Here is a 26,107-nt window from a genome sequence, read left to right as displayed (position 1 = left end):
GCAAAAACTTGGTAATTTTTCCGGACTGAATGCGTACAGCTATGTCCAAAAGTGCTCTAATTAGATCTGCTAGGAAGTATAAAGTAATACTATTTTACTTAAATTAATGAGAAATTTGGCAATGTTACGTTGAAGAGACACTCAGATGTGTCAAAATATCCTTAGCCGGCCGTTGATTTGTCTGACGTCTCGCTTATGGTGCGCAAATGTCGATACGCGGATAGTCAAAAGTAGTCTTGCCTTTGCGTAAAAGTTAATGTATTCTCAATCTTTAATCAATCTTTGTCCTCGTAACTAAGATCAGCACCAATAATCCCGAGAAGACCCCGAATTTTTCATTTTACAGCCTCAATTAAGCGTTTTTAGGGAAATTTACGATCCGACCGCACGCGCCCCTTGAAAAATGTTTTAATTTACTTCTTTTTCTTCCTCTGATGATGATGATGGCAAATGCGCAGCTGGGCCATATATTTCAAGCGCGAAAACACGTTGTGGGCGATAAGTTTTTTGGCGTTTTAGGGCGCGAAAATTCAGCTTAGGAGAGTACACCTGACATAGAACGTCATAATTAGCAGCATAGGAAACCCTTGTTATATCGCGTTTTACCATCGCAGTAATTTAGGAACTGGAGCACGCAAGACGCAACCTGAAATTTATTAATTTCCTTTCGTTTTAGGGCTGTTTGTGTGTACTGGACGTGACGCACTGACGTCATTGATTTTACTTTGTGCGCGCGCATCAGTTATCTTTGACAGTTTGATGCCGTTTTGGTAAGAAAAATGTCCTATTTTTTGTAGATGTTCTTGTTGCGTTCGATATAGCGACCGAGACGAAATGGGAGCTGTAGACGACCATATTTCGCTTCTGATTGAATTGTTATAATTACTACCTCATATTTCTAACTTAATAGCATTAATTTCGTAAGAATTGAGTTTGCATATTTCTTTACAAATTCGGATAACTTCATATAAATGGCACAAATCGAGAGGCATAAAGCGCGAGAGTACAAGACGCTGATTATGGGTCTAAGACTACGCCGAAATGTTAATTTAATTTACAAAAATTTTAACTCATATAGAGTCCCTAATTCCTAACACAAATTTCGACGGATCTCAGTTTATAAGTTTCTTTAGAAACTGTGAAGATTTCCCATGAATTAGTGAAAAACCAGGGGCGTGCGGAGTGGACACTCTCAATGTAAGCTTCGCGCTACTCTCCAAAATAAATTGAATTCCAAGAAATCGTAACTCGCATTAAGCGCATGAGCCTGAACTCAAATTTTCCGGAGGATGAGAATATGCATTCCTTTATCAATTCCGAAAATTTCGTAGCAATTAGTGAATAACTAGGAGCGTACAGAGCGGGAATTAAAGGGGTTGACCATTGTGTGACCATAAAAATTTCACATAGATTGATTAAAAAGAATGTAAGGAGCTGACCATGAATCTCTACCGAGATATTATCGTTAACAGAAAAAACTCCCTATTGAATAAACCTACTATATTTACCCATGGTAGCGCGATCGTCACCCATGACCCACCACTATCAAGGCCGGGCTTATTTCTTGCGATTATTTAGTTTGATTTGCAAACAATTGCACACTAAAAAACCTGAGGAATGTTTCTATTTCCTGTATTAGAAAATAACACCTCATGGAGGTCACAGCCTTAAACCTGAGACTGCATATATGATTCTCTTCGACTCTGCGAGTTCCAGTCGTAAGAGAGACCGTAAATGACAGTTTAACGACCGATGCCAAAATGCCAAAACTGACCTAATACCTACAATATAACTAATGTTGGGTGCTTTATCTTAGTCAGAAATCGGCGTATTTTCAGGTAGAACGAGAAGAGAAAATGGGGAACAGCTGCTTTGGGTAGTTTGTGTGTGTGTGATGGCGAAAAGTGACCGAGAAAAAAGCGTTGTAGTCGCTTATTAATAGATTTCGAATTTGTGGTTTTTATGTCATAGAAGAAGTAATTTAAAGGAATTCTAAGATTATTTAAAAACAAAACTCAAAAAAACCGTCTAGGTAAATCCATTTTTGCGCTATTTCGTTTGCAGCTTCTTGAATTCTTCTGTTGACCCTTCAAGCGCTAAACGCGAAAGAACTCCAAAATGTTTAAATTTCATTGTGAAATTGCTCTCATATTATTAAATATCGCTGGTTAATGAATTGAAGCCTTGTAACAAATTCAATAAATAATAGGCCTCATTACAGAGTGCACTTAAAGAGCCAAGTTTTGCTTAATTAAATCCAACATTACCATGCACCTTTGTCCTGCAGTGTATTAATCTATTTACATTATTTAACATAGCTTTTTTTTAGTCCACTTCAACATTTTGCAATCGCTCCAAATTTAATTTGAACACAAGATCGACTATACGGAGCTAATTGATCTAATAATGGTGTTTGAGTATTATTCAACTAAAAAAAAAAAAGCGACACACATAACTTTGCGCAGTTACACAACTCGTGTGGTAACCACACACGCCAGATGATGTATACAGAAAAAGAAATAAATTCCAATATATTTTATTAGTTATTTATGTAAATCGGGATTACTCACACACGCAGCTCTTAGTCAATTAATGTTATTATAATTAACTTAATAAGGAGAGTTTTGCAATTTTTCACGGTCTGAATATGGTTCTTCCTCAATAATGCAAAGACTCGAAATGGTTCGTTATTAAAGCACATTATAGTTAAGTGTAATTACTATTAGGACGAGTGTATGTGGAGATAACATGACCGAAGAGGAAATTTAACGCACGCGACTGTCCAAAATAGTTTTTTAATAGAGAGGCAATTTTTGGGTTGTTTCGACCATTGTGGAAATGATGATGACTGGGAAGCGTTCGCAATTAAGGGCTGATTTGCACCTGCATAACGTCGTCTTCTATCAGAATTATTTAACATCAAAACAAGCTGATTGGAGCGACGTAATTGGACTTTCATTGATTTATATACGATCTCGCGTTTTGCGCGAATCCTTCGATTGATGATGGGTAAACGACCAGTACAAAGTCGTTTAATTAACTGCGTGATGTCTCATTAAAATGGGGTTTCTTGCCGCACTTTCTAATTCCTGCGTCGAGATTTCGTAATTGCGGCAAATGCAATTTTTTTGCTGGTATCACGTCAACTTTGTATAGTATGCAGGGGTAATGGCGTAAGTATACAGGGCGTCCGCTTCTGGAGCTCAATCGTGAGGACTTCGATGACCACAAAAGATATGGGGACGGCAAACTGGGGAAAAGTTGAGCAATTTGGAGTTCAGGAATGTATCGTTTCAGAATGTGAGTAACTCATCTGACTTTCGGAGGTGTTAAAAAAAAATTTATTTGTGAAGAGACGTTTTCAATTTTTTCCCAGCTTATTTGGAGAAATAAGTCAAAATGATTAGCATTTTATCATGGCAACTTTTCCTCTTCTACTACGTGACGATGTAATATATGAAATCCGGCGTTTCAGTTTTTGGAAACCATCATCAATTCTGGTTTTTCTTATAGGCGCCATGTTGAATTTACATCTTTTTAAATTCAGCTTGTTCTCTGATTATGATGATGTATCACGTGTTAAGGTTCAGTCGTGTGGTTTAATGCAAATGTCAAACATCTTATTTTTGTAAAGAGTGCCTTGGAGATAACATCCATAATTTGTTTAATAAAGACAGTTTGACTGAGCTTAGCTTAACGTCGTGTACAGTGGGAAAATGCGTATGAATTTATCAACAAAATGTCTTTTTCTATCGAAGTTAACGGAGATATGTTAGAAATTTATTACGCTTCACATTGAAGTTACTTCAGAAACACATTTACGGCGGCATCTAGAAGATTTATTAGACGCATGACATCTGACAAATTTGACATTAGTATAATAAAATAAATAAATAAAAACCAAAAGACTCTCACGGATACGAACCCCAACGTTTCGAATGCAGGCGTGGTGTTCTTTATTAATCGCTCAGATTTTTCACTATATTGAAAAATTCTATTGATTTGCCACATATGCCAGTAAACCTCTTCAGCACCTCCCTGGCGTTACAGAGTATGGATCTGAGAAGACTCGCAATTTTCGACCGATAACGCTGTTCTTAAGTACGAAAAAACATCGATACCCGAGGATATCAAACGCACCTCCTGGTACGTTTCTAAAGAAGAAAAAAATGAAGATCTCATGGTCCTTATACCATGTTGTATTCCAACGGGTCGATTCCTGCTTTATCGGTGGCTTCCACTCGCTTGTTTACGTCACTTTGACTTTATCATTCTCATCTTCGGATAATCTTCATAAAGTTTAATGTTCAGTTGATCTTCACTTTCCATTATCACGGAGTAAAAAGTGTGGATAAGCGGTTTAATTCATTTATTCGGGGAAAAATAACATGTGTTTCTCTTAAGCTATTACTGACTAAGGGGTACCACTTAAGTTTTCTGAAAATCCATTTATGGTGACTTTAAAGGTTAAATTAGGATATTTTTCGCTTAAAGAAAATTTAGGCTCGCTGCTTTGAATACTTATAGTTCCTTTAATAATAACTTAAAACTAAACTTAAATTTAAAAAATTGCTTAAACCTAAAGAAAACTGACCTGAGTTGTTCACTTATTTGTTTGGAGTTCAACACTGTTACACCTGGATATTCAAAATCTTTTCGATTGTCCACTATTGTCCAAACGGTCAAAACACCAATCAGTAGAATTTTACACTGAGTTTTTCTGGCCGTGGGTGATCCAGATTGTAAGACTCGAAATGTTTCCTGATCCGTTTGGAGGGCCAAATATTTGGTATCGAACTCTAATCAATCTCAAGTCAAGTTTTGAATCGCGCGCTCTTCAGTGGACACTGTTTTGACGTTTAGGCCGCTTTGAACTTCCACTTTTTAAAACACTGTTTTCGCGCTCAAAGGAAATTAACCACGTCAAGAAGGATGATATTCAGAAAAGGAAACAAAAATTAAATGAAACTACAAAAAAGATTAAAAACGACTGAAGAATTTCTTGTGTCCAACTGACTTGTGTGTCTCGCACCGCGAGAGTGTCCCTGACTCTCTAACAATTTTCGTTTCGACCACCGCTACCCTTTCCTCCTTTTCTTTTTCTTTTCTTTGTCACTGATTTAAATATTGCTAGCTTGCGACTAGACATAAACAAAAACATTTTCCGACCCTAACGGGAGGCGTCGAAAACTTCCCTAAGTGTCTCCGGGCTGGACAGACATAAACATTAAAGGAATTTATACTAGACATAAACTATAGGGGTAATAAGCGAAAGAGAAAAAAAAGTAATTAATATCAAATCTAAACCTAGACTTATATGTATATAAACAAATAAATTGAACCGGTCATCGATCGCCTTATCTCTTGCTTTTCTTATACTCGTAATTTAGGACGAGGCCCTCACTCACGACAACCATTCCAGAAGCGTAAGATACACACGGTCTTTTCGGACAGTTCCAAACTTGAACGTTTCCTTGACCAATGCAAATCTCGTTAAGTTCAAACTGAATGAACAACAATCAAATCATCTGTGACCATAATCCGGTCCAATAACTTCGATTACGCGCAAACAAAAGCAGGTCGAATTTGTAGTAGACCCCGCCGATAATGGGGAGGGTGAGTGAGAGTGATGTATCACCTGTCAACACGCACCGTGTTCTAGACGGATGCGCTACACTGATTCCCCACTGTGTTACGTAACATGTGTATTGTACATCTATTCTGAATACTCTCTCTTTATTTGAGTGTGAGTGTGTACCCTTGGGGGTAGTTAGTGCGGTTGTAATTACACGCCGGGGCAGTTTCCAGATGAGCGCGATATTTTGAGTTGTTTGGTTTGCCGCTGACGGGTGCAAATGAAGAAGTTAAATTCCGCAGCCCAGCAGGCATACCTACCTAAATCGCGATTTAAAAGCCCCTGCATACAAATTTGCTTATATTGCCTTTTAATAGGTGCTGTTATCTCCGGCGGCGATAATGTCACCGCTGCATATAAAATAGACATTAATTTGGGCCCGATCATTTTCGAGGGCACCTGCCCGCCTTTTGGAATTCCGCAGCAAGCAAAAACCCCGACCGACACGCCACCGCAGCAGGACGATGAGCGAAAAAGAAGACCGGAAGCGACGTCACTTTTTCGGCTCCGGTGTCCGGAGCCAATGCGTGACGGCCGTGGCACGTGCCGCCAATCGGAGACGGCCGAAGCTCCGGTCGGGACCAATCGGAGGACGCGCCACGCAGCCCTCGTGCCTCTTCATACCCGCCGATGATAAATGGTGAGTTGGAAAAAGGACAGGGGCGGCACGGAATCATTGTAAGAGTTGTAAAAAAATGTCGAGGGTCCGTTAATATCGCAAGCAATGTAACTGTCACACTGACATTACTCGCAGTTTCCCGTATGTTGTTTGAAATCGGTCTATTCTGCGCTTCCTTAAATTCCTCTGCATAAGGCGCATAAAGATTTAAATAGAAGGTATCACCGTCATGGCGTGTATTTGTGTGTATTTTCATGTATTCTCCCTTTACAGGGAAATATACAACCTCTACCTTATTTATTTGTTTACATATATTGTACTGCACTTTAATATGTGATAATTTAAATCTACCAGTTTGCACTGTCAGATTTGGATTATTACTTACCCCAATGTTGCTATTATGGATGGTTTTCCAAGCCCGCTCCTGTAGCCATCTGCCAAAGTAAAGGGGGCGGTCCTGAGGCGCCCTCGCACGCGCCGAAAGAGAAGAAGTTGCTGCTCTTCTGTTCGGACCTCAGACCTTCAGTAGCCCTTTGGCGGCTACCGGATAGAGCTCCTTTAACGGCCGCTGAAACGCTTGAAAGTCGTGGAAAGTTGCTAGTGACTGTGCGTTGCTGAGTTTCGATCTTTAAATTTTCCTTGTTCGGTAAGTATAGAGATTTAATTTCGTACTTAGGCCAATGTATTATGTATTTAATGATGAATCCTTATAGAGGAGAGAGTTATTTCGCCTTTTTTCTGCGCTCTTGATTTTTATGCATTTTTACCGCGTTTACTCTAAAATATTTTGGAGTAAAACGTTATTTTTAAGTATCAATTTGGCCATTTTGATCCTTTTTAATAATTAAGCATTGGCGATTAGTCGCCTTTTAAATCGTCGTTCCTACGCAACTATGTTTTGCGACTTTCAATGAAATTTCTACATCTATGGGCAATATTTTTTCCCAATTTTAATATTGATAATTCTGGATTTGAATATCTATTTTTGAATGTTTTATTTGATGCCCATTTTAAGAACAAAAATTTTCAAAGTTTTGCATTTTAAAGCTTTTTTTTAGTGTCCATTTGTCGCGATGAAACATCGATTAATACGCCTCTGAATTTTGTGTTTCCTGTATTTTTAAAGTAAAAACTTCAAACATTTAAAAAATTATAAATTATTGCTATTGTTAAATTATAAAGTTATCGCTTTCATCTCTTTCAGGGAAATTTCTTGTATTTTTTAATTCGAAACGATTTCCAAGCTTCATATAAGAAAATTCTTAAATTTAATTTAGAATTAACCTCTTGAACCTGTATCACTACGCCTCTGAGTTTTGTTGTTCTGAAAGCAAATATTTAGCAATATCTTAAATCAAGAAGAACACGTGTTTATAGTCGATTTATTATTGTTAAACTTTCATCTCTAATCTGAATTTTATCTGCCAGTGACGTTTTTTTTATTTTTTAGAACCAAACGTTTACCAGAATTTCGCGATATTCGGAATCTCGATCTCTTCTGAATTTAAGTCTTTCTAATATGAGTATTTTTCAAATTATATATATTTCTAACTGGTGCAATTAAAATCTACTTTAAATCTCCATCACCACGCTTCAACGTGATGCCTGTTACAATGGCGTTTCCCTCTTCTTTTTTAGAGCTAAAGGTTTTCAGGATTCCGAAAATACAAAGTTGTATGATTTTTAATATTGATTGACAACTTCGATCTCTAATGCTTGAGTTTTATTATTTTTGGAGCGAATATTCGTCAATATTGGGGACTTAAAAAAATCTTATTTTTACCTGAACTTTTATCAGAATTTCACGAGATTCAAATTCACTACACCTCAAAGTTTTGTGTTTTTTTTAGAAGTATTTTTAGAATAACAATTTTTCATATTTAAATAATTTTTTTAAATTCTCTTAGCTACGCCTCTACGTGATATGTAGTTCGAGGGCATTGGTTCCCTTCTTTGTTTTGACGTAAACGTTTTCAAAATTTCGGAAATCGAAATTTTGATGATTTTTTTAATATCAATTTAACCAAAGGCATACGTAGCGAGGTGCAGGAGGGTAGCTGTCGCCCCACGAGAAAAAATATGTATATGGAGTTTTGTAAAAGAAAATCGTGAAATGGTGGAAAGGAAGGTTATAACGAAAATTTCCAAAGTTGACCCCCCCTCCCCCTGGTTCAGATTCTAAGACGTTCGTGGATTTTGTTTTATTTAACTCCCATCATTACACTTCTACATTATGCATGTTTCAGTGACGTTTCCTTTATTTTTTAGACCCATTTTATGCTCAATTTAGCTTTTCGATTTTCAATTTTCCTCTAACAGATTATATAGTTAAGTCACTGCCATTGTCAATGTGTCTGATGGCTAATCGCTATCCTTTCGTGTCAAATTTTCCGGTCCTACTTAAGATGGCCACCATAGCAGTCGTCAAAACTTCATGCAGACAAATAAATCAACCGAAATTGAGCCATAACATAAATAGTAGTTTCCACAGGTAATAGGAGAGGTGCTTTCTCAAATGACAGTTATTATTCGGGGGACAATGGTCTATAAATTCGGACAATAAAGACAACCTTCGACCATGTGAGTGCTCTGGAGTTTTTTTTGTTGCGGTCGCTTTTTATAGTCAATTTAAATACATATGTATGAAAAGATGGCTTCGCATGAGCCACTGCGGACGCATGGTAAATTGACATATCCCTCATTATTATAAAGGGAAACCACCCAGATTGCCGCGGGTGACCGTAAAGAAATTTTAATAATTGAATTATTTATGGGCACCCGCTTATTTACTTTTGCATCGGAACGTCAATAGTACGACGTATTCCGATTAAGGCTTTAATATTATTATAACGATGTTCATACTTAAACAGTCATTCCAGGAATGTGGACTAAGGGACTTAAGGAGGCGAATTAAAGGGGAGAGAGAATGCGTGATGGGGGATGCAAATTCGCCACGAATAATTTGGCCCGAACACGTTGCGCTTGTGATTTCGATTTACATTAATTTCATATTTTTCAGCATAAAACATGATCAATATTTAAATTTTTCATGCATGCCACTCAGAAAAGCTCGACATGAACATTATAGTCACGGTTACGCTGATAATCATGGCGTATATATTTTTCTCCCTCTCACATTTTTTATGGATGTCGTTGAGTTCGTATAAGGGACCCTTCGTAAATACCAGATTTGATTCCGATTATGCATTGAAACAACACATGAAGACCAAAAATTGACTCCATAATATGATATACACGTGATATTACTTCGATAATCCTTGATTGAAAATACGCTTCACGTAATATTCCTTCGATGTGGCTATAGTTTATGACAGATGCCAATGGCTTTTCGGCTGCAAGGCTGTACCATATGACGTCACCACAGGTAGTCATCGATTCTACCCATTGAACCTCGTCAGAGACTTTGTTATATGGGAAATATTAATATGCCACGAAAAGCGACTAATTTTAATACCCCCGACGGGGACCGGGAAAAAAGTGGAAAATCGTACGACGCCCATTAGCATATTTATAATGTGGGCCTAAAACAAGAGTGACTAGGCGCACACGGACGCACATAGATTGTTTCTTAATAGGTCACCGTGTGCAATAAATGACGTCACGGGACATACAGAGGCAGCTGAGCCCGCAACATGATCGACAAGCCTGAAGAAGTATCTTTTTCTGTTCAAGGTGTATAATTAATGTAAATGTGCGCCCCTATACGTGGGTACGCACCAGTTTAATGCGATTGAAAAAAGGCCGTCATAGTCATCAGGCACATGTATGTCTTTGGTTTTTAGGAGGAATTTTGACGATTTGCCTTCTTGCATGGTGGTAGATGGTGGGACTATATTGACTAGTCAGCACGTCAACCTGTATGTAATCTCATTACGAGCTCTTCATTCCTTGTTAGCGCAATTTATAACCCCATATGTTCGAACTCGGCACGATTCATTAACATCGGGGTGCGCAAAAAACCTCAAGCGTGACCAGGAGGGTCACTTCGCAGTCACACAAACCACCCTTTCAATTATCTTTGGGTCCAAATACTATTGATATAATGGGGTTTATTTGTTTTGCAGGAGCAGTTGGATTCTGAGCGAAGAAGATGCCGCACACCGGTATGTAAATTACTTTTCTATTATTAATCTCAAAATGTCTAACTACCTGTGATGACGTCATTAATTTGAGGGAGCTGCGAGTTTATTTTTTGTCCTTTGGCTCAAGGAATCAAATTATTAATTTAATTCCTCATTCATTATGACGTTATATATGTCACTGCCATTAGCGACATCAGCCTTTAAAATGGCGGCTATAGTGGACATTATAGCGCACCAATGTGCTGTCGTCTTGCTTCATTGTTGAGTGATTTTTCGGCAATCATTCAGCATTAGTTCTCTCGAAAATATCGAAGGCCATAATGGATACATAATCAATCATGCAAATAAAAGGATACAGTACACTTCTGATCTTTAATAAAGCATTTACGATTTCATTGACGTGTAGCCGGAATTTGGCACACTCTACATAATGCTGCAATTAAATTAGGCAATTTCTGAGGCCACGTGACACCTCTTCCATAAGGATCTTGCAAATTCCTGACGTAAACGTGGTGAAATTTCGAATCATCTTGCAATTAATCGATTAATGCATCATTAACTCAATACTGAAAAAAAATATCTCGTGCATTTCGCAGGTCAAGCTGGGGTGAACCAACTCGGTGGAGTGTTCGTGAACGGCCGCCCTTTGCCGGACTACGTGCGCAAGCGCATCGTGGAACTGGCCCTCTTGGGAGTCCGGCCCTGCGACATCTCAAGACAGCTGCTAGTGTCCCACGGGTGCGTGTCAAAAATCTTGACCCGATTCTACGAAACTGGGAGCATTCGCCCCGGCTCTATTGGCGGCTCGAAAACGAAGGTAAGTTCGCGTGTGCCGCCCTTAATTACCAATGATGATACTTTCTGATAAACGATCCTTCATAAGGGTGGTGTCGTGTCCCATATCCTTATCTCTCTCGTCCAATAAAACTCATGTTTGGACAATCGCTTGACCTGGAACGTTCCATAGAGGGATGAGCTTCTTCCGTGTAAAAGCAGCGTAAATGAGCGACCACGGTAAACAATTTAATGACCAACGGTGACGACAGAATTACCATTACTGGATGATTGATTTTGTAGTGTACGATGTTCGGATGTTTATCTAAACTGTGGACAGAAGATCGGGGTAGGCGATAGGGCGGTTCAGGTGCATGCACGACGATGTTTTTATTGAGATTAGCCCTTGTCGACATCGATCGCCGATTTCCTAAATTTCACAAATTATTTTAGTCGCAAGGAGGTAGAGAGAATCAGGACATGATAATCGGAGATTGAGCAAACATCATAAAAGCGGAATGAAGTGGCAATAAAGAACCATGCGGCGTGATGCAGAGGGTGTATTAGTATGTAATTATTAATAACCTGCCGGATACTTGGGCAGCCAATAAATTGCGGTTTGTTAGTGGAACACTTCAGGTTTTATCGACGTATTTGAGTGAATTTCAATGAGCCTGAGGTTAAGGAAAAATGTTATTCCGCGTAGTGCAACCTTCACCCTCTCTATAAGGGTTTGCTGAAAAATAATGAAGAGAAAAGTCTCTCTAACATCATCGACCTTATTGGTTCCTACCTCAGGATTCTGTTTACTGTAAAAGAAATAGAGTTACGGAAAGTTCGCTTTGGAACCTCCCAAATTCTAGAATTAAAATAATTTAAGAGACAAATGGTATCTGCCATACAAAATTGTTTTTAGATGTATTATTAGTGAATGTCTGCCCTATGGAAATTTTTCAGAAATTGCATTCATGACTTTCCAGTTTTTAATGGTAAATTTCTAGGCTTTACAAGGCTATTTTTCATTAATAATCTTAACACTCCACCTTTCCTATTTATGTAGCAAAAAGCTCTTGCGAATGAAATATTTTGTCAAGAATAACTCCTTATTATGGTGAATGTAGATTATATTACCATATTATATAGCATAATAAATAAATCAATTAATATGCATGAATGCACTTTTCTAACGAAAATTTTGCCGCGATAAAATTTCTGTCGATCATCAAGTGATAACTATCTGTTGCAGCAAGTAGCCACCCCAACTGTGGTTAAGAAAATCCTGCGGTTCAAGCAGGAAAACCCCGGAATGTTCGCTTGGGAAATCCGCGAGCAGCTAATCTCCCAAAGGGTCTGCGAACCCCACAACATCCCTTCGGTCAGCTCAGTGAACCGAATATTAAGGAACAGTGGGGTGTGGCCCGACCAACCAATGCCATCAGGTATAAAACATTTTTTAATACTAATAAAAATAACGTTAAAACTACACGGGAAATATTAAAAATAATACTCTCTCGTTTTTGGTTAAAACAGAATTTTTCCATAAACACCCTACCACCGCCCCTCCCTATTTCGCCCACGACCCCTACTCCCGTCTGCACCACCAGCTCCACATAGCAACCAATAGCTCTGTGGAAGCGCAGCACCCCGGCCACAGTTCCTGGCCCCCTTTCGGCAATAGTCTGGTGATGCCTTACCAGCAACAGGCATTGGAGTATTCTCCGGTATCCAGTGAAGATGCCAAAGAGGCCAAAGAAGAACCGAGGAAAGCTATTCCTTACTCGATAGAGGAGATACTTAAGAAACCCAGTAAATTGACGAAGACTCCTAGTCCGGCGGAGTGCTCCGGGTTTTGTCAGCCTGTAGGGCCTGGTATTGTAGCGATGGAGGAGGGAGAAGGGGAGGAGAGGATTGATGTGGATTGATTGGGGAGTGTGTGTTTATTTTTTGTAGTGACGACTAATTTAATGGAGAATTTGGGTATATTTGCTCGAAGTTTAACGAAAGGGCCATAATCTAATACAACTTAATGCCATGGTCTTGAACGCCTGAATTCATTAAAAGTGTAGTTTTAAGGGTTGTGTAATAATGATTGTAAATAACGGGGTTGTAAATAAAGGACGAACACTATCACCACACTAGCAGCACTTGTAGTGATTTATACAAATTGATGTATTCACTCTAGTTTTTAAGTGAAAAAATGTTCCTTATTTATTGTATAAATTTTTAGGTAATTTATTATTAAAATAATGTTCCTCTTTAAATGAGTAAGCCTAAAGTTTTTTCGATTTGGCAACATTGCACGTTTATGTTGACTAGTCTATTTTGCTCTCAAGAAAATCATGTGCTCTTAAAAATACGATCCCTACCAAAGGAGAAACTATTGCCAATTACTGGCTCGACTTAGAAATGCGTCATAATTTGTAGTCACTGTTTTTTTATTACTATCATAGCCCATATTGCCCTTTACCAGATCATGTTGCCAGTGCTACAAATTTTGAAAATACGTAAAAATACAATAACGCCTTTCGACTAAATTTATTAATTTTTACAAAAAAATCACAAAAATCTGGCCAGCCTCTTCTTGTAATACTGAAACCCATGCCCTTCCACCTCCCTTTTCACAGAAATAAGGTCCTTAAAGGGCATCTCCGACCAAATTTCCATGGTTTGTTTGACCCAATCTCCCACTCCCAGTGTCTTGGTAGCACTCGAAGAAAGCATCAAAGACTTCAGTTTATCCACTGCATAATCCAGATAACTCTCTTGCATTTTCAAGTCTTCAAGCGAATCTATAGTATTTTTTTCTTATAGAAGAAACCCTTTAAAAGAAGACTGAAGAACATACATTTTCTGAAATTCTCAGGTAAGAAGCTCTTATGCTGCCTCTGTTTGATGTTCCTCAAGCACTCAAGCATTCTCTTGCTCTTCAGAAAATCGAGTAAAAGAACTTCCGGCGGCTTCAGAGGGCTTCTAAGTATCTCTATGAGCATTTGCAAGTCTTTTGATGAAATCTCAGATACATCTGGCAGATTTCCAGAGCACAAATCCCTGTAAAACATTTCTGGATTGCTGCAATAAGGTGATATAATTTCTTTGTTGTTAAAAGATGTTTCCACTTACGTATGGGAGCATCTTCTGTAGAAATTCAAAGGAAACTTCTGAAAAATTTGTAGTTCTACACTGGCAATGTTCCCTAACAAGGGATTCATCCAATCAGTATTCAAAGTCAAAGCCCGCAGTTGCCAAAGGCAGTTCTGCACCGCCTCTCTGGTCACCGCAATGGTTTCATGGCTTTCACGTAGCATTTCCACGACCCACTGAATTAACTTCATTTTATTCGCCTATAAACAATGGATTTATTTCCACCATATAGACCAAAGTGCAACTTACAATTTCGGTTTTAATTTTTAGTTTTTTCGATGCCAAAACGTTCAGATCATTGTCATCGCTGTGCTGGGATTTCGAGGCGTTCACCTCCCGTAACTGCTTTTTAATGGCAACGATTGAGGAGTCCAAGGCAATCTGACTTAAATAGGCTTCTAGCCACTCTTCCAATTCGATGCGATTTGATTTGAGTTCAATTGAGGTCTAAAAGACAAAAAAGTACGAGGTATGTTTAGAAAAAAACGGGAATTTTAAATTTTTGGAAAGAATTTTATTTATTTGACTGCGTCGGTTTTATCCCCTTCAAAATAGTCCCCGTTAGTTAAAATACACTTATGCCAGCGGTTCTTCTAACCCCCAAACCATTTCTTAAACTCAATCTTTGAAATTCTATTTAGTTTTTTCAGCGGCGCGCATTTAATCTCGTCTATGCTTGCAAAACGACGATCTTTTAAAGTTCTCTTTATTTTTGAGAACAAAAAGAAGTCACAGGGAGCCATATCTGGCAAATATAGGGCTTGCAGTATCATTACAGTATGGTTTTTGACCAAAAATTCACGAACAAGCAATGAAGTGTGACTGGGTGCGTTATCGTGGTGCAAAAACCATAAATTGTTTCGCCACAAATCCGAGTGTTTTTTCGAATTGTTGAACAAACCACGTTGAACTTGTAGGTAATATTCTTTGTTGATTGTCTGAACTTGTGGCAAAAACTCATGGTATCCTATACCGTTAAAGTCAAAGAACGCTGTGAGCAATTCCTTCACGTTCGATCGCACTTGTCGAGCTTTTTTGACCTTGGCGATTCAGGATGCCTCCTGTGGGATGATTGAGTCATAGCCTCGACGTCATAGCTATAAACCCATGTTTTGCCACCTGTTATGATACGTTTCAATAGTTCTGGATCGTTGTCGATTACATTTAGCGACTTTTGCGCAATTTCCATTCGCCGCTATTTTTGTTCGAAATTCAACAATTTTGGATCAAACTTTGCAGTCACACGTTTCATACCCAAAGCATACGAAACAATTTCATGGCATGAGCCAATTGATATGCTTACATCTTCAACAACCTCTCTGATTGCAATTCCATAATCTTTCATAATCATTTTTTCCATCTTTTCTACGTTTTCATTCGTTTTTGATGTGCTGGATCGTCCAGTACACTTATCATCTTCTACGTCTTCACGGCCTTCTCGCTTATACCACTCTTAAACTCTTGTTTTACTCATAGTGGACTCACCAAACGCTACGTTTAACGCTTTTAAAACCTTGCTATTCTTTATTCTATTTTTGTAACAAAATTTAATACAAATTTTTTTATTCATTTTTCAAAAATCGCTTCTTGTGTCGAACACAATGTAACCTTTTCAATAGTTGTCGATAGACTAAACTTCCAATATGCCTATAAATGTACCCATTGTTTAGGGACATGTTTACCAACACAAAATCGCATAATTAAAATGCAGCCCGCAAAATTCCTGTTATTTTTTGAACGCACTTCGTAGTGGCAACGTGGCAAGATTCATTTGTTTAGCTGTCAAAGAACGAGATAAATCATGGTAAACGTCACATATCCGTGCGACGTTGTCAAACATTAATAAAATTAACATAAAATGATATTTTTATATAAACCCTATGATAAATAATGCCACGTCCCTTTCTTCCTTAAAAATCAAAAATTTCACTGTTGAACACTTGTTAATAGTGAACTCACCAACAAACGCATCTTCTTCTGTCCAATCTTCATAACTAGCTCTTTTAGCTCTCCCTTCTGTTTTACTATATTCAGTGCAGTCTCAACATGCACATGGTGCAACTTTGTCACATCTTCATCAGTAACTTTGGCAACATTTTCATCAGCCTGACTGTCTTGAATTAGTAGTTCTAGAAACTTCCCCTTCAAGCTCTCCTTTTGCTTTTCTAAAACTTGAAAAATGAGCTCTCGATTGTTGCTGTGCAAGAGCTCTCCCAGAGGCTTATTAACTGAGGAATTTTTGTAGAGCTTGGTCTTGTTGCTTTCAGATTTTTTAGGCAAAGTTCTCGGGACTTTAAAGCTGAATCTTTCAGATGTCACTGCAACTGAGGGGGTAAACACATTCTCTAAAATTTGAGAGCTTGCATAGCTTGAAAGAAATGACTGGTCTTCTTTTAAATCTTCCAGGAAATTGTCAGGGAGCAGACCCAGAGATTCGCTCTTTGAGGTGTCATTGTTTCTCTCAGGGGTTACACTTGTTTCACTGAGTGTAGACAATATATGAAAGCATGATGTGTCACAGTCAGAAATGGTTTTATCGGAATTCTGAATTATGACCTTTGAAGTGTCAAACAACCTCTGTTTAACTTTGTTATGAGTCTTTGGAATGGTCTTTGAAGGTGGTTGGCGCTGCTTTCTGCAGCTGTGAGTTATTTCATCAAAGTTCTCCCTCTCCCGTACGGACAAGAACATTGCAATTGAACTTTCATGTTTTGAAACTTTTCTTGTAGATTGACTAACATCAGCAGGGGCTTTAGGCAGCTTTTCCCATTTCAATACCTGCTCTTCCAAAATCATTTTTTCAAGTTTTGCTGCACAATGCTCTAATATCCCCTAAAAAAAGCGTTGAGCTTGAAAAATTAAAAAGGAAAAAAGATTACATTAATATTTTGAGAATTTGAGTCATCCCCCCACTCAATTGGAGTGACATTCTTGAATTTCACCAACATGTCTTCTACTTGAGATATCTGCAAAAGCACCTGCTCCTGCTTGCAATCGAGCAGAAACCTCCTTTGCTCACGCTCATCAATTTTCTCATCAAGAACCTTTACAGACACATCTAGATATAACCAACATTATTATGACTTCAAAACCCAGGCACTCAATAAAATACCCTTTAAAAGACATTTATTAGTCAACCCCTCCAACAAAAGTTTCTTCTCCCTTATATTGCTTTTTAAAGTCTTCAATCTAAGCTCTAACTGCTGCTTCTGCTTGTAAAGCTCAATTTCTTTATTTTTGTAAGGAAAATGGTCCTAAAAGAAAAAGATAATGTAAAGTACAGTGAGGGGTTGTAAACCGACCTGTTCATCTAGGGATTTGGAGTTCAATCTATGAAGAATAATGTCTCGTCGGATCCTTTCGACCTCTTGTTTGGGGCAGCAGTTCTGCATTAAGTCTTCCCATAGGAGGCGAGTTGAATTGTTGCATATGCTGAATATTATAACAAACTTAATAATGAGTTTAAGGGGTGAGAATATAGTTAAAATATAATTTAAAACTTGCCAGGATAGGTTCTCTGGTATACTCCCATTGTAGCCCATTTTTCGAACCCATCTCACCAAATCTTCATGCATATCCATGTTGCACCGCTTTAAGCGGAGGCTTCAGGCTGAAAATCAGCAATCAGAACGTAAATTTATAGGATTTTTGAGCAAAAAAAGCTAAAAAACAGCGTTTCATTATCCTACATCGCTGAAAAAGAACCTCAAAACTTTTGAAAAATAAACAAATAATAACGGTCAAGTATGTCAAAATTGATTTAAATCGATAAATTATCACAAAGGACAGATATCATTTTTGGCAACATGGCTATTGCACTATCGGTTGACATTTTGTCGTGTAATTTTAGGAAATTATATGGACTTACAACTGAATACATTAAGTTGGTGACCACATTGGCGAAATTTAATAGATTAAATAATATGTAAACAATTAACAGGAACCATTGATTATAGATTTGTTTTAGAAAACGATGCATTAATGCACTGTTGCCAAAACCTTTCCTTGTCTTTGTTTATTAATATGAAGATAACACATTTAATTTATTAGGCAATCCTACATACTTACTTATGATTGTTTGACAAATTATTTGAACCTGTCAGCGCCTACATTTTAACTAATCAAATTACTATTGTAGTCGAATACATATTACTCCTCACCATCTTTTCCACTCTCAGTTTCTTACTCAAAACTTCTCGTAATGAAAACTCAAATTCTGGGAAAATAAACTTCACTGTTCTTTTTTCCCATAAGTTACATAAATGACATAGCAACGACACATCTTTCACATCACAAAAAACTCCCTTTAACGACCCTAAATCATGGGAACTGCCTTGCGCGTTTTAGTCGCGCTCTCAGCAAACTTTCCAACAATTTTCCCGCCACATCTGCCCAACAGATAGGTTTGTATACCTCCTACTTATAGTCTTTCTGAGGTTTTACAATTTCAGCTTTGCAGTTCTTCCTATATCCGGGAAATCTTTTCAGCAGACATCGGTTGTACATTTATAGAAAAAATATCTTATTTTGTTTGAAGCAAGAACGAGGGCTTCAGCTGGAATACTGCTAAAGCCCGGTGCTTTCCTTAGTTTAATGCGGCTAGTTTCCTCATCCAATTCTGCAGTGGTGAAAGCAGGAATCTTTTTCTTTTTCCACCCTTTGCACTAGCCTCTCCGAATTGAGGTTTTGGCGAAAATGCTTCTCAACTTGCGCTTCCATGATCTTTTCCTTGAGTTGATTTCCAATTATTTTCTTCTGCTTTTGAACTCCTCATACAAGACCCCCCCCCCCATTTTACCTCCTTGCTGTTAACTATTTTTTTGTTGAGCGCTTGTGTTACAGCTTTGTATTGCTTATGTAACTGAGTGATTCAATCCATTGGCTCTTTCATGCATCTAGCCATGGTAAGCGTGCACCACAGACGATTTCATTTTCCTTTTTTGGGCAATCTCATCTTTCCACCATTGGTTTCCGCCTTGACTGCTTTAATCCCATTTTTTCGAACATTTTATTGCACCCCTCCCTAATGGTTCTCATACAGGTTTCAGAATTCGCATTTCTGTTTTCTCCAAACAGATCTCTATACCCTCATACCAACCCTGCCAGGACCTTTTCGTTAATATTGTATGTATTCGTACCTATCGGTACAGGAGCCCTATCGTTGGTTTTTAGGACCAATTTGAACCTTATAATAGCTGAAATGTTCCCTTTCCCCCTCAACTTTCTAAACATCGATTTTTTAATCACATCATAAATACAATCTTAAAGTGCTGGCGTTTTCTAAACCCCTCCACCCCATGGAAATGTTTTTTTTATTTTCTCCTCAATTCTTCTATATTCAATAACCTTGTGCCAAACTGGCCTCTATTATCGTTTAGGGAGAAGTAACATAAGGCCACTATAGACCGGTTTCTCTATGACTGGATATGACAGTCAGCCCGTTTCTCATATAAATAAAACAGTTCATTCTCTCATCGTGCAAGTACCCATTAAAAAATCTAATTGTGAGATTTGGTTCTTGCCCCATTATCAAATCAATAGCTTCCTCTTATGTCTGTCTGAATGTGATGCCCTAGACATTACCACATCCACCGAAGTTCAGTAGTAGTATCTCTTTTTCTGTCACTTCTACGGAATGGTTCTGTCCTTTATTTTTTTAAGGCAACTTTGGCGGGTAAATACGTTTGAATGTCTGATTATAGACAGTCAAAGATTTCTGCTAGAGGGTAATAATAATCAGGTTAATTCGGGTTCAATTGTGGCTACAAGGATACATGCATGCTATAAGCAGTATTGACGTTTTTATCAGTAACTTTAGGCCTTAAAATTAAGAACACCTCGTATTTGTCACGACCAGGGGTGTTATAGCGTTTAAATTTCGGTAATCTATAAGATGCGGAGTATGGAGAGAACCTGAGTTCTTTTATATGATGAACCTGTTTTGAGGCAATTATACGCTGCATAATGGGTGCAAGACAATAAGAAAGAACTTGAATAAAAATCATTATTTGTTAAATTTTCGTGTAATTCATATAATCGGTGATCATTAAAAAATACATCCCAAGAGGGGGTGAACCGTAAACATAGGGCATTGATTAAGACATGCTTCTACTACTTCCGTGCCTATTTGAGTTTTTTTAATGATCAATCGTTTACTTAAAAAGTGGTATAAAAAAGGTTAAAAAAATTAATAGTTAACAAGTCATTAAAGCATCATTTCCAACTGGTTGTAAACCAGTGCTGCAGAGATTAAAGCAGCCTTTTTTATTAGTCTTAAAGCTTCAGTTCTCTTTGTTATCATCGCGCCTCGTCAGACCCGTGGTCAAAGCGCCCCCCTTCCCTGTCCACTCCTCCTTCAAAGTCACGTTGCACCCCAAATCGCGAAGCGCCGCTTTGATATCATATTCAATATCTTTAAATTTTTGAATGTCCTGACAAAGCACCTCTTCGACCCCCAATTCCAGGAATTTACTAGTCTGATATTTGCTTCGTGAAACCATATTTCTTATGGCCCAGCTGCCTGTTTTCTACAAGCACACAGTACTACAAATGGAACCCTTAATTCTTGCGACATACTTGAAGCGCTTTTTGGGCCATGTGGTGTTTCATTGCGTTAACGATAACGTCGGGAATTCCCGCTTCATAGAAGATTTTACTGTTATCAGGATTTCGCAGTGTTAGGGCTGCAATAGCTGCCAAGCCTGCAGTCACAGTTTGAGGGTTTTCCTGCAAAGTTCATCTTTGTTATTTAAATATTAGTACAGTACATTAATTCTTACCATATTAAAGAGTATGGAATCCTTAATTCCTCCTGCATAACCCTGTTTAACCATGTGGGCCTTGCAGTCATCATTACCTGCCAGGGCTTTGATTAATTTAAAGCTCTGCCTGATGATTTTCTAAGAACAAAAAAATGTTTTCTCTGCATTAACTGAGTCTTCAACTTACATCACTATTAGAAAAACTTTCCATTACAGATTTAATGAGATCCAAGCCCCCTGCATCATCAACTTTTTTACAAAACTCAGCCCTAACCATCAGGGCTGTTAGAGTCAACATTATATCAAAATTGAGCTGCTCTTCTCCTTTAAACTCTTTATATGGAAATTAAATTAATTAAATATATATAAAAATCTTTTTTTTGGGAGTGAATTAAACTTACTGCATAACAAAGCCATAATGGAGCACAAAGTTTCAGTGGCAATAATACGAGCATGCTCATGAGCTTTGCCAAACTCGACACGTACATCATCATCCAACACCAGAGCTCTGCAAACTGATAGAGTGTCTCTTATCAGCTCAACAGGACTGTTGCCTTTTAAAAACCCTTTCAAAATATCCAAAATATGGGCGTCAAAGATCTTTTGTCTAAACCATAGTGAAAATTATGTTAATAATGCAATTCAAATCTGAGCAATGGCAACATATACCTATTCAATTCATGCAAAATGCAGCACACTTTAGTCCATTTCAAAATCAGACACTGCAGGCTCAGGTCTTGATTCTGGTCTTTTAAATTATCAATAATAAATTGCACCCCTCTATCATCAAGTAAATCTGGTTGTTTAGTCATTAAGGCAATCAGGGCTTTCAAGACATTGGTTCTACTGACTTTATCTTTGAAAGTTTCATAAGTATTCAAAAGGATGTAATATAAATCAGCTTTGCCTGCTGCTACTTTCTGTGGTAGTCCCTTATCACACTCACTCTTCAATTGTTCTAGAGTGGTATTAACTCTCTCAGGGCTGCCCTTTAACTCTTGTAGTCTGGCCAGCTGCCCAATTGCAGTGGTCAAGCTTTCAAACTCTTGCTTTGACATTGGTTGCACAGAGATTTTGCTGAGATCGACTCCCTATTTCACAGTAAATTTGACTGTGTCATTAGTCGTGACAAGAACACTTACCTGGGCTTTAAATTGCTTAACTGCCTCGTCAAGGGCTTCGTCCTCCCTGAGGCCCAAGATTTCAACGTTCTCTTTAACGGCATTATCGAAGGTTTCTTGAGTGATTTCTAGCACCATTTTGGGGCGAAAATAGATTGGCAAATTGTGATTTTTCAGAGGCGGATTGAAGTAATGGGAAACCTTTATCGCGGAGGAGTAATTTGAGGTTTGTGATACAGATGGTTTATTTCATAAATTACAACAATAGAAAGTATTTCTAAAGACAATTCAATCAAATATTATAAATAAATAAAACAGTCCTGTCAGTGTCCGATTGTCAGGATGACGTTGAAATATTTGGTTTGATTGTTGACTGCAAGTTGGCGCCACAGTGGGAAAAACTTTATAAAAATTAAATTCGCTGCGTGTTCCTCATTTTTTTATAGAGTTGAATTTATGTTCATTTTTGAATTAAAAAATCTTGAATTTATTTGAGATTTCTTAAAAGTAACGAAACGTGAAAAAATCAAAAAGCTATTCAGGCGACATCTTTGGCAATCACACGAAAGCTGTTACCAATTTGTACAGAACACTATTGACATATGTGTGAGAAATATTTAGCACAATTATAAAAACATTCAATTTCTTGTTTCAAAACCTAAAATTTATAAATTAATCGATAATTTTAACGTAATTGCTAAAGATAAGCAACTATGATAGAGTTTAATTTTGCTTCTAAATAAATATGTAATTGACGATATGCTGTCCATATGACAACGTTGTCAGACACCCAATTAAAATCAGCTATGTTGTCAGATTGTTGAAAATGTTCCAACTTGTCATACATTCACCCTAATAACAACGAATGTTTATAAAAGAATTATTAATTAAAATTGATTACATTTGCATAAATGCACCTATAAGCACAAAGTCAATTAAGCTTTCGTGAATAGCCAAAATATAGAAATACTTTCAAAATCAGGTAAACCATTAATTCAGTGTTGGTTCTTTGCTCCTCCCCGAAACGGCAACATTATGTCCTTTGACAAATGTGAAATTGAACTTAGGCCGTAACAGAATTTCTCTATTTTTTTACTAAACTTTGAAATATTTTTGCCGTTAATCCCTTACAAATTAAAGGTAAGACGGCATCATTCAATCTCCCATTAACCCACCGTGCTCCTACTGGTTAAAAGGCTCTTCAACTCTCGCAAGCTATTTCTCCTTAACCCACATTTTTATTTTCATTGTGCTCCTTTTTGCAGACAATTAATAGGATATCGCTCGATTTCTATTGATCTTGTGTCATAAACATTTGTAAAAAAATGGCACAATGGATAGGCTCTATGGTATCAATTAAATGCTGCGAAGAGCTTGGCACTTTCCAAGGGGAAATCTGCGAAGCCAACCAGAACAAAATTACTCTTACTAAAGCATTTTGCGACGGATTTCCTTGCCAGGGGCAAGTTCAGATAAGGTAAAACCCACCTGATTCCCTCAGCAATCTCCAGTTATAAAGAATGCTATAGGGCAGCTGATATTGTGGATATAAAATTCATTGAAAAAACTGTTGAAGAGCAGCAGGAACATAGCATTGTTACGATTGCAAAACCGATTCCGAAACGTGCAGCAAGATCACACAGTACCTCTGAGGCCTCAGGTTCAAAACAACAAAGCCACAATGGGGTTCTCAATAAAACTAAACCTATTGATATTGATTTGAGCAAAAGGTTTGAAGAAAGTGTAAATTTATCTTTTAAAAACAACACTCCTAATAGGAAAGGGGGACAGAAAGGTAGTTATGTCTTATGGACTTAAAAGGTGTTTAGTGGGGTTGTTTTGAGGTGGCAAGCAATGGAGCAAAAGCTGGAAAGATGAAGAGTGTTTCGGGTCCCCATTAGATCACCGGGTAAAAAGGGATTTTGATTTTGAAAAGAATTTGGCACTTTTTGATAAACAGGCCATTTGGGAGGAGCTCAATTCGCAGAGGCCTGATGTGGTTCGTAATGTGGAAAATAGAAAGAAGTACAGGTGAGTTGAAGGGGTTTTTAGAGGTTTTTAAAGGAGATAAATAATTTCTTCCGACAGTATGCTTAATTGGAATAAATACAGGTAATGTATATTAGATGTAAATGGGTATTTTTGAGTAGTAGTTCTCTCAAGATTTGCCTTCTATTAATATCTCCTATTACGTTTTCACTAAAATTTTGAGGGGTAAAAAAACGGGATAAAAATACCTTTATTCAGACCTGTGTATGCATTCTATAATTGAAAAGCATAATATACATCTTTTATATCTAGTTTTAGAAATATTTAAAATATTAGTTTTTGAAGAAAACTTGTTATCTTTTGATACTTGACAAAATGGTGGATGCACTTAAATAAAAATATATGGTAGTAGTCTCTTGTTAAATTTATTTCATAAATATTGGTTTTGATTCAACTATATTTTGTTAATTCTTGCCAAAATGATGATGTCCTGTTTAAGTGTAAATGTTGCAGGCATCTCTTCTATTGGTTTCCAATTTAGTTTTTAAGACCTAAAATCTGATTTTTATGAAAATCAAATAAACCCCTTATAAAATTCTCTAAAAAATTCCTTATTAACAATAAATAATCAGAATAATTATATGCAAACAATTCTAGGCATGACGAGAATGTAATCGCCTCACAACCGATATCTACTCGTCAAATCATCGTGCCAAAACAAGAGTTTAACGAATACGTAACCGATGACGGGCTGATTATTCCCTGTATCTCAAAGTAAGTCTTTCCGTCTCCTAATGCGCGAAGCACTGCACATTTTCCCTATATAGAAGTCTACGAAAAAGACTCTTTGAAGCTGCCGAAAAAGCCGGTCTAACTTGCGATAAACATCTAGAACTCTTTGGAACTGCTGCGGCAGAGATTGCGATTCAGTTAATCGGAGGGGGGCACCGACTTAATCCCAATAACATGCACCAATTGCCCACTGTGGTGGTGCTCTGTGGGCCTCACAAGTAATTTGTTCTCTTGTTTTTCTTTACGGTGTTTATAGTGAGGTTGCAGGCAAGGGGCTGCGGGAATTAATACTGCCCGGCAACTAACTTCCCACGGGGTTCGCACTATAGTCTTCTGTGTGTCCTTAGAGAGTGGGATCATAAAAAAAGAGCTGTCTTTGTATATGTTAACAAGGAATAGGACTGTTACAATAGTCCCAGAGCTTCCGAGCAACACTGACTTGATCATTTGCGCCCTTTCTGATACAGACGCTGAGGCCCCTAAAGGGTACCCACAGTTAGCAGAATGGGTGAACAAAAATAAAGCTCCAGTTTTAGCTTTAGATCCGCCATCTTGTGGCACTCCTGGTTAGATATTTGCACCATAATTATACCTGTCTCTAAGCAGGTAATTTTTCCAGGAATTTTTCCAAAAATCTCTCTATTGCCAGTACTGCCGCTACCCCATTCTTCCGTCAATGGTCAACTATATCTGACTAATCTAGGGGTTCCAGTAGATATTTTTAATGAAGTGGGGATCAAGTACAAGAGCCCTTTTGGGCCTAAAAACACTATTTCATTGCATCCACACGAATGACGCGTGTGGTAGGGTCTACACCCCCGACGACGACATTGTGGAGAGAAAACAAGAGGACTTTAAGCCTGGATAGGATTTTACAAAATGTATATTATTATGTTTACTGAGATTATTAATTGTTTATTTCGTAGTTATATTACCTTTCCAAGTAGACATTTGCATGCTCACTGCAAAATATGTTGTAAGCGCTGAAAAAAGGATGGTTTGATTTTTATTTACACATGATCTTCCGCAATAGAGTTGTCACCTGAAAGGAATGGTGTTGTTTCATTTCACTATAGTGATAAAGTCTTCACATCCTTGCTTTTAACTCTACAGTTGCCGCAATAAATTTGATACTTTTCCGCCTTGTGAAATAAATACCTCTTTGTTTCACA

The 26,107-nt window shown here is 37.7% G+C and overlaps 4 protein-coding genes across 5 annotated transcripts; 2 read left to right on the top strand and 2 right to left on the bottom strand.

Moving 5' to 3' along the window:
• The first annotated feature begins 5,608 nt into the window (after positions 1-5,608).
• Positions 5,609-13,393, top strand: Poxn (Pox neuro). 2 transcript variants are annotated; one of them, XM_066389860.1, is made up of 5 exons: positions 5,609-6,275; positions 10,340-10,378; positions 10,954-11,174; positions 12,378-12,570; positions 12,662-13,393. In XM_066389860.1, the coding sequence occupies exons 2-5, from the start codon at positions 10,366-10,368 to the stop codon at positions 13,051-13,053; spliced, it is 819 nt and encodes a 272-aa protein (XP_066245957.1). In that variant the 5' UTR covers positions 5,609-6,275; positions 10,340-10,365; the 3' UTR covers positions 13,054-13,393. The 2 variants fall into 2 exon arrangements, with proteins under 2 accessions (XP_066245957.1, XP_066245956.1); XM_066389859.1 differs by lacking the exon at positions 5,609-6,275 and adding an exon at positions 6,800-6,900.
• Positions 13,394-13,663: 270 nt separating this feature from the next.
• LOC136408710 (putative leucine-rich repeat-containing protein DDB_G0290503) lies at positions 13,664-17,952 on the bottom strand. Its single transcript, XM_066389840.1, has 9 exons — positions 17,777-17,952; positions 17,575-17,704; positions 17,385-17,526; positions 17,152-17,330; positions 16,232-17,104; positions 14,522-14,719; positions 14,252-14,472; positions 13,977-14,200; positions 13,664-13,920 (listed from the first exon to the last, which is right to left on the bottom strand). Exons 1-9 carry the CDS (start codon positions 17,851-17,853, stop codon positions 13,688-13,690), a joined length of 2,277 nt encoding a protein of 758 aa, XP_066245937.1. The 5' UTR covers positions 17,854-17,952; the 3' UTR covers positions 13,664-13,687.
• A 2,413-nt stretch (positions 17,953-20,365) lies between these two features.
• LOC136408348 (armadillo repeat-containing protein 6 homolog) lies at positions 20,366-22,330 on the bottom strand. Its single transcript, XM_066389276.1, has 7 exons — positions 22,176-22,330; positions 21,703-22,124; positions 21,435-21,640; positions 21,221-21,366; positions 21,052-21,171; positions 20,849-20,998; positions 20,366-20,799 (listed from the first exon to the last, which is right to left on the bottom strand). Exons 1-7 carry the CDS (start codon positions 22,290-22,292, stop codon positions 20,554-20,556), a joined length of 1,407 nt encoding a protein of 468 aa, XP_066245373.1. The 5' UTR covers positions 22,293-22,330; the 3' UTR covers positions 20,366-20,553.
• Positions 22,331-23,222: 892 nt separating this feature from the next.
• Edc3 (Enhancer of mRNA-decapping protein 3) lies at positions 23,223-25,983 on the top strand. The gene is made up of 8 exons (XM_066389140.1): positions 23,223-23,294; positions 23,420-23,631; positions 23,684-23,949; positions 23,999-24,185; positions 24,801-24,917; positions 24,971-25,153; positions 25,203-25,501; positions 25,555-25,983. The coding sequence occupies exons 2-8, from the start codon at positions 23,480-23,482 to the stop codon at positions 25,728-25,730; spliced, it is 1,380 nt and encodes a 459-aa protein (XP_066245237.1). The 5' UTR covers positions 23,223-23,294; positions 23,420-23,479; the 3' UTR covers positions 25,731-25,983.
• The last annotated feature ends 124 nt before the right edge of the window (positions 25,984-26,107 follow it).

Source organism: Euwallacea similis, chromosome 4, assembly GCF_039881205.1.
Source record: "Euwallacea similis isolate ESF13 chromosome 4, ESF131.1, whole genome shotgun sequence".
Classification (NCBI taxonomy): domain Eukaryota; kingdom Metazoa; phylum Arthropoda; class Insecta; order Coleoptera; family Curculionidae; genus Euwallacea; species Euwallacea similis.
The sequence above is the reverse complement of the archived record's forward strand: the minus strand, read 5'-3'. Positions and strand labels throughout refer to the sequence as shown.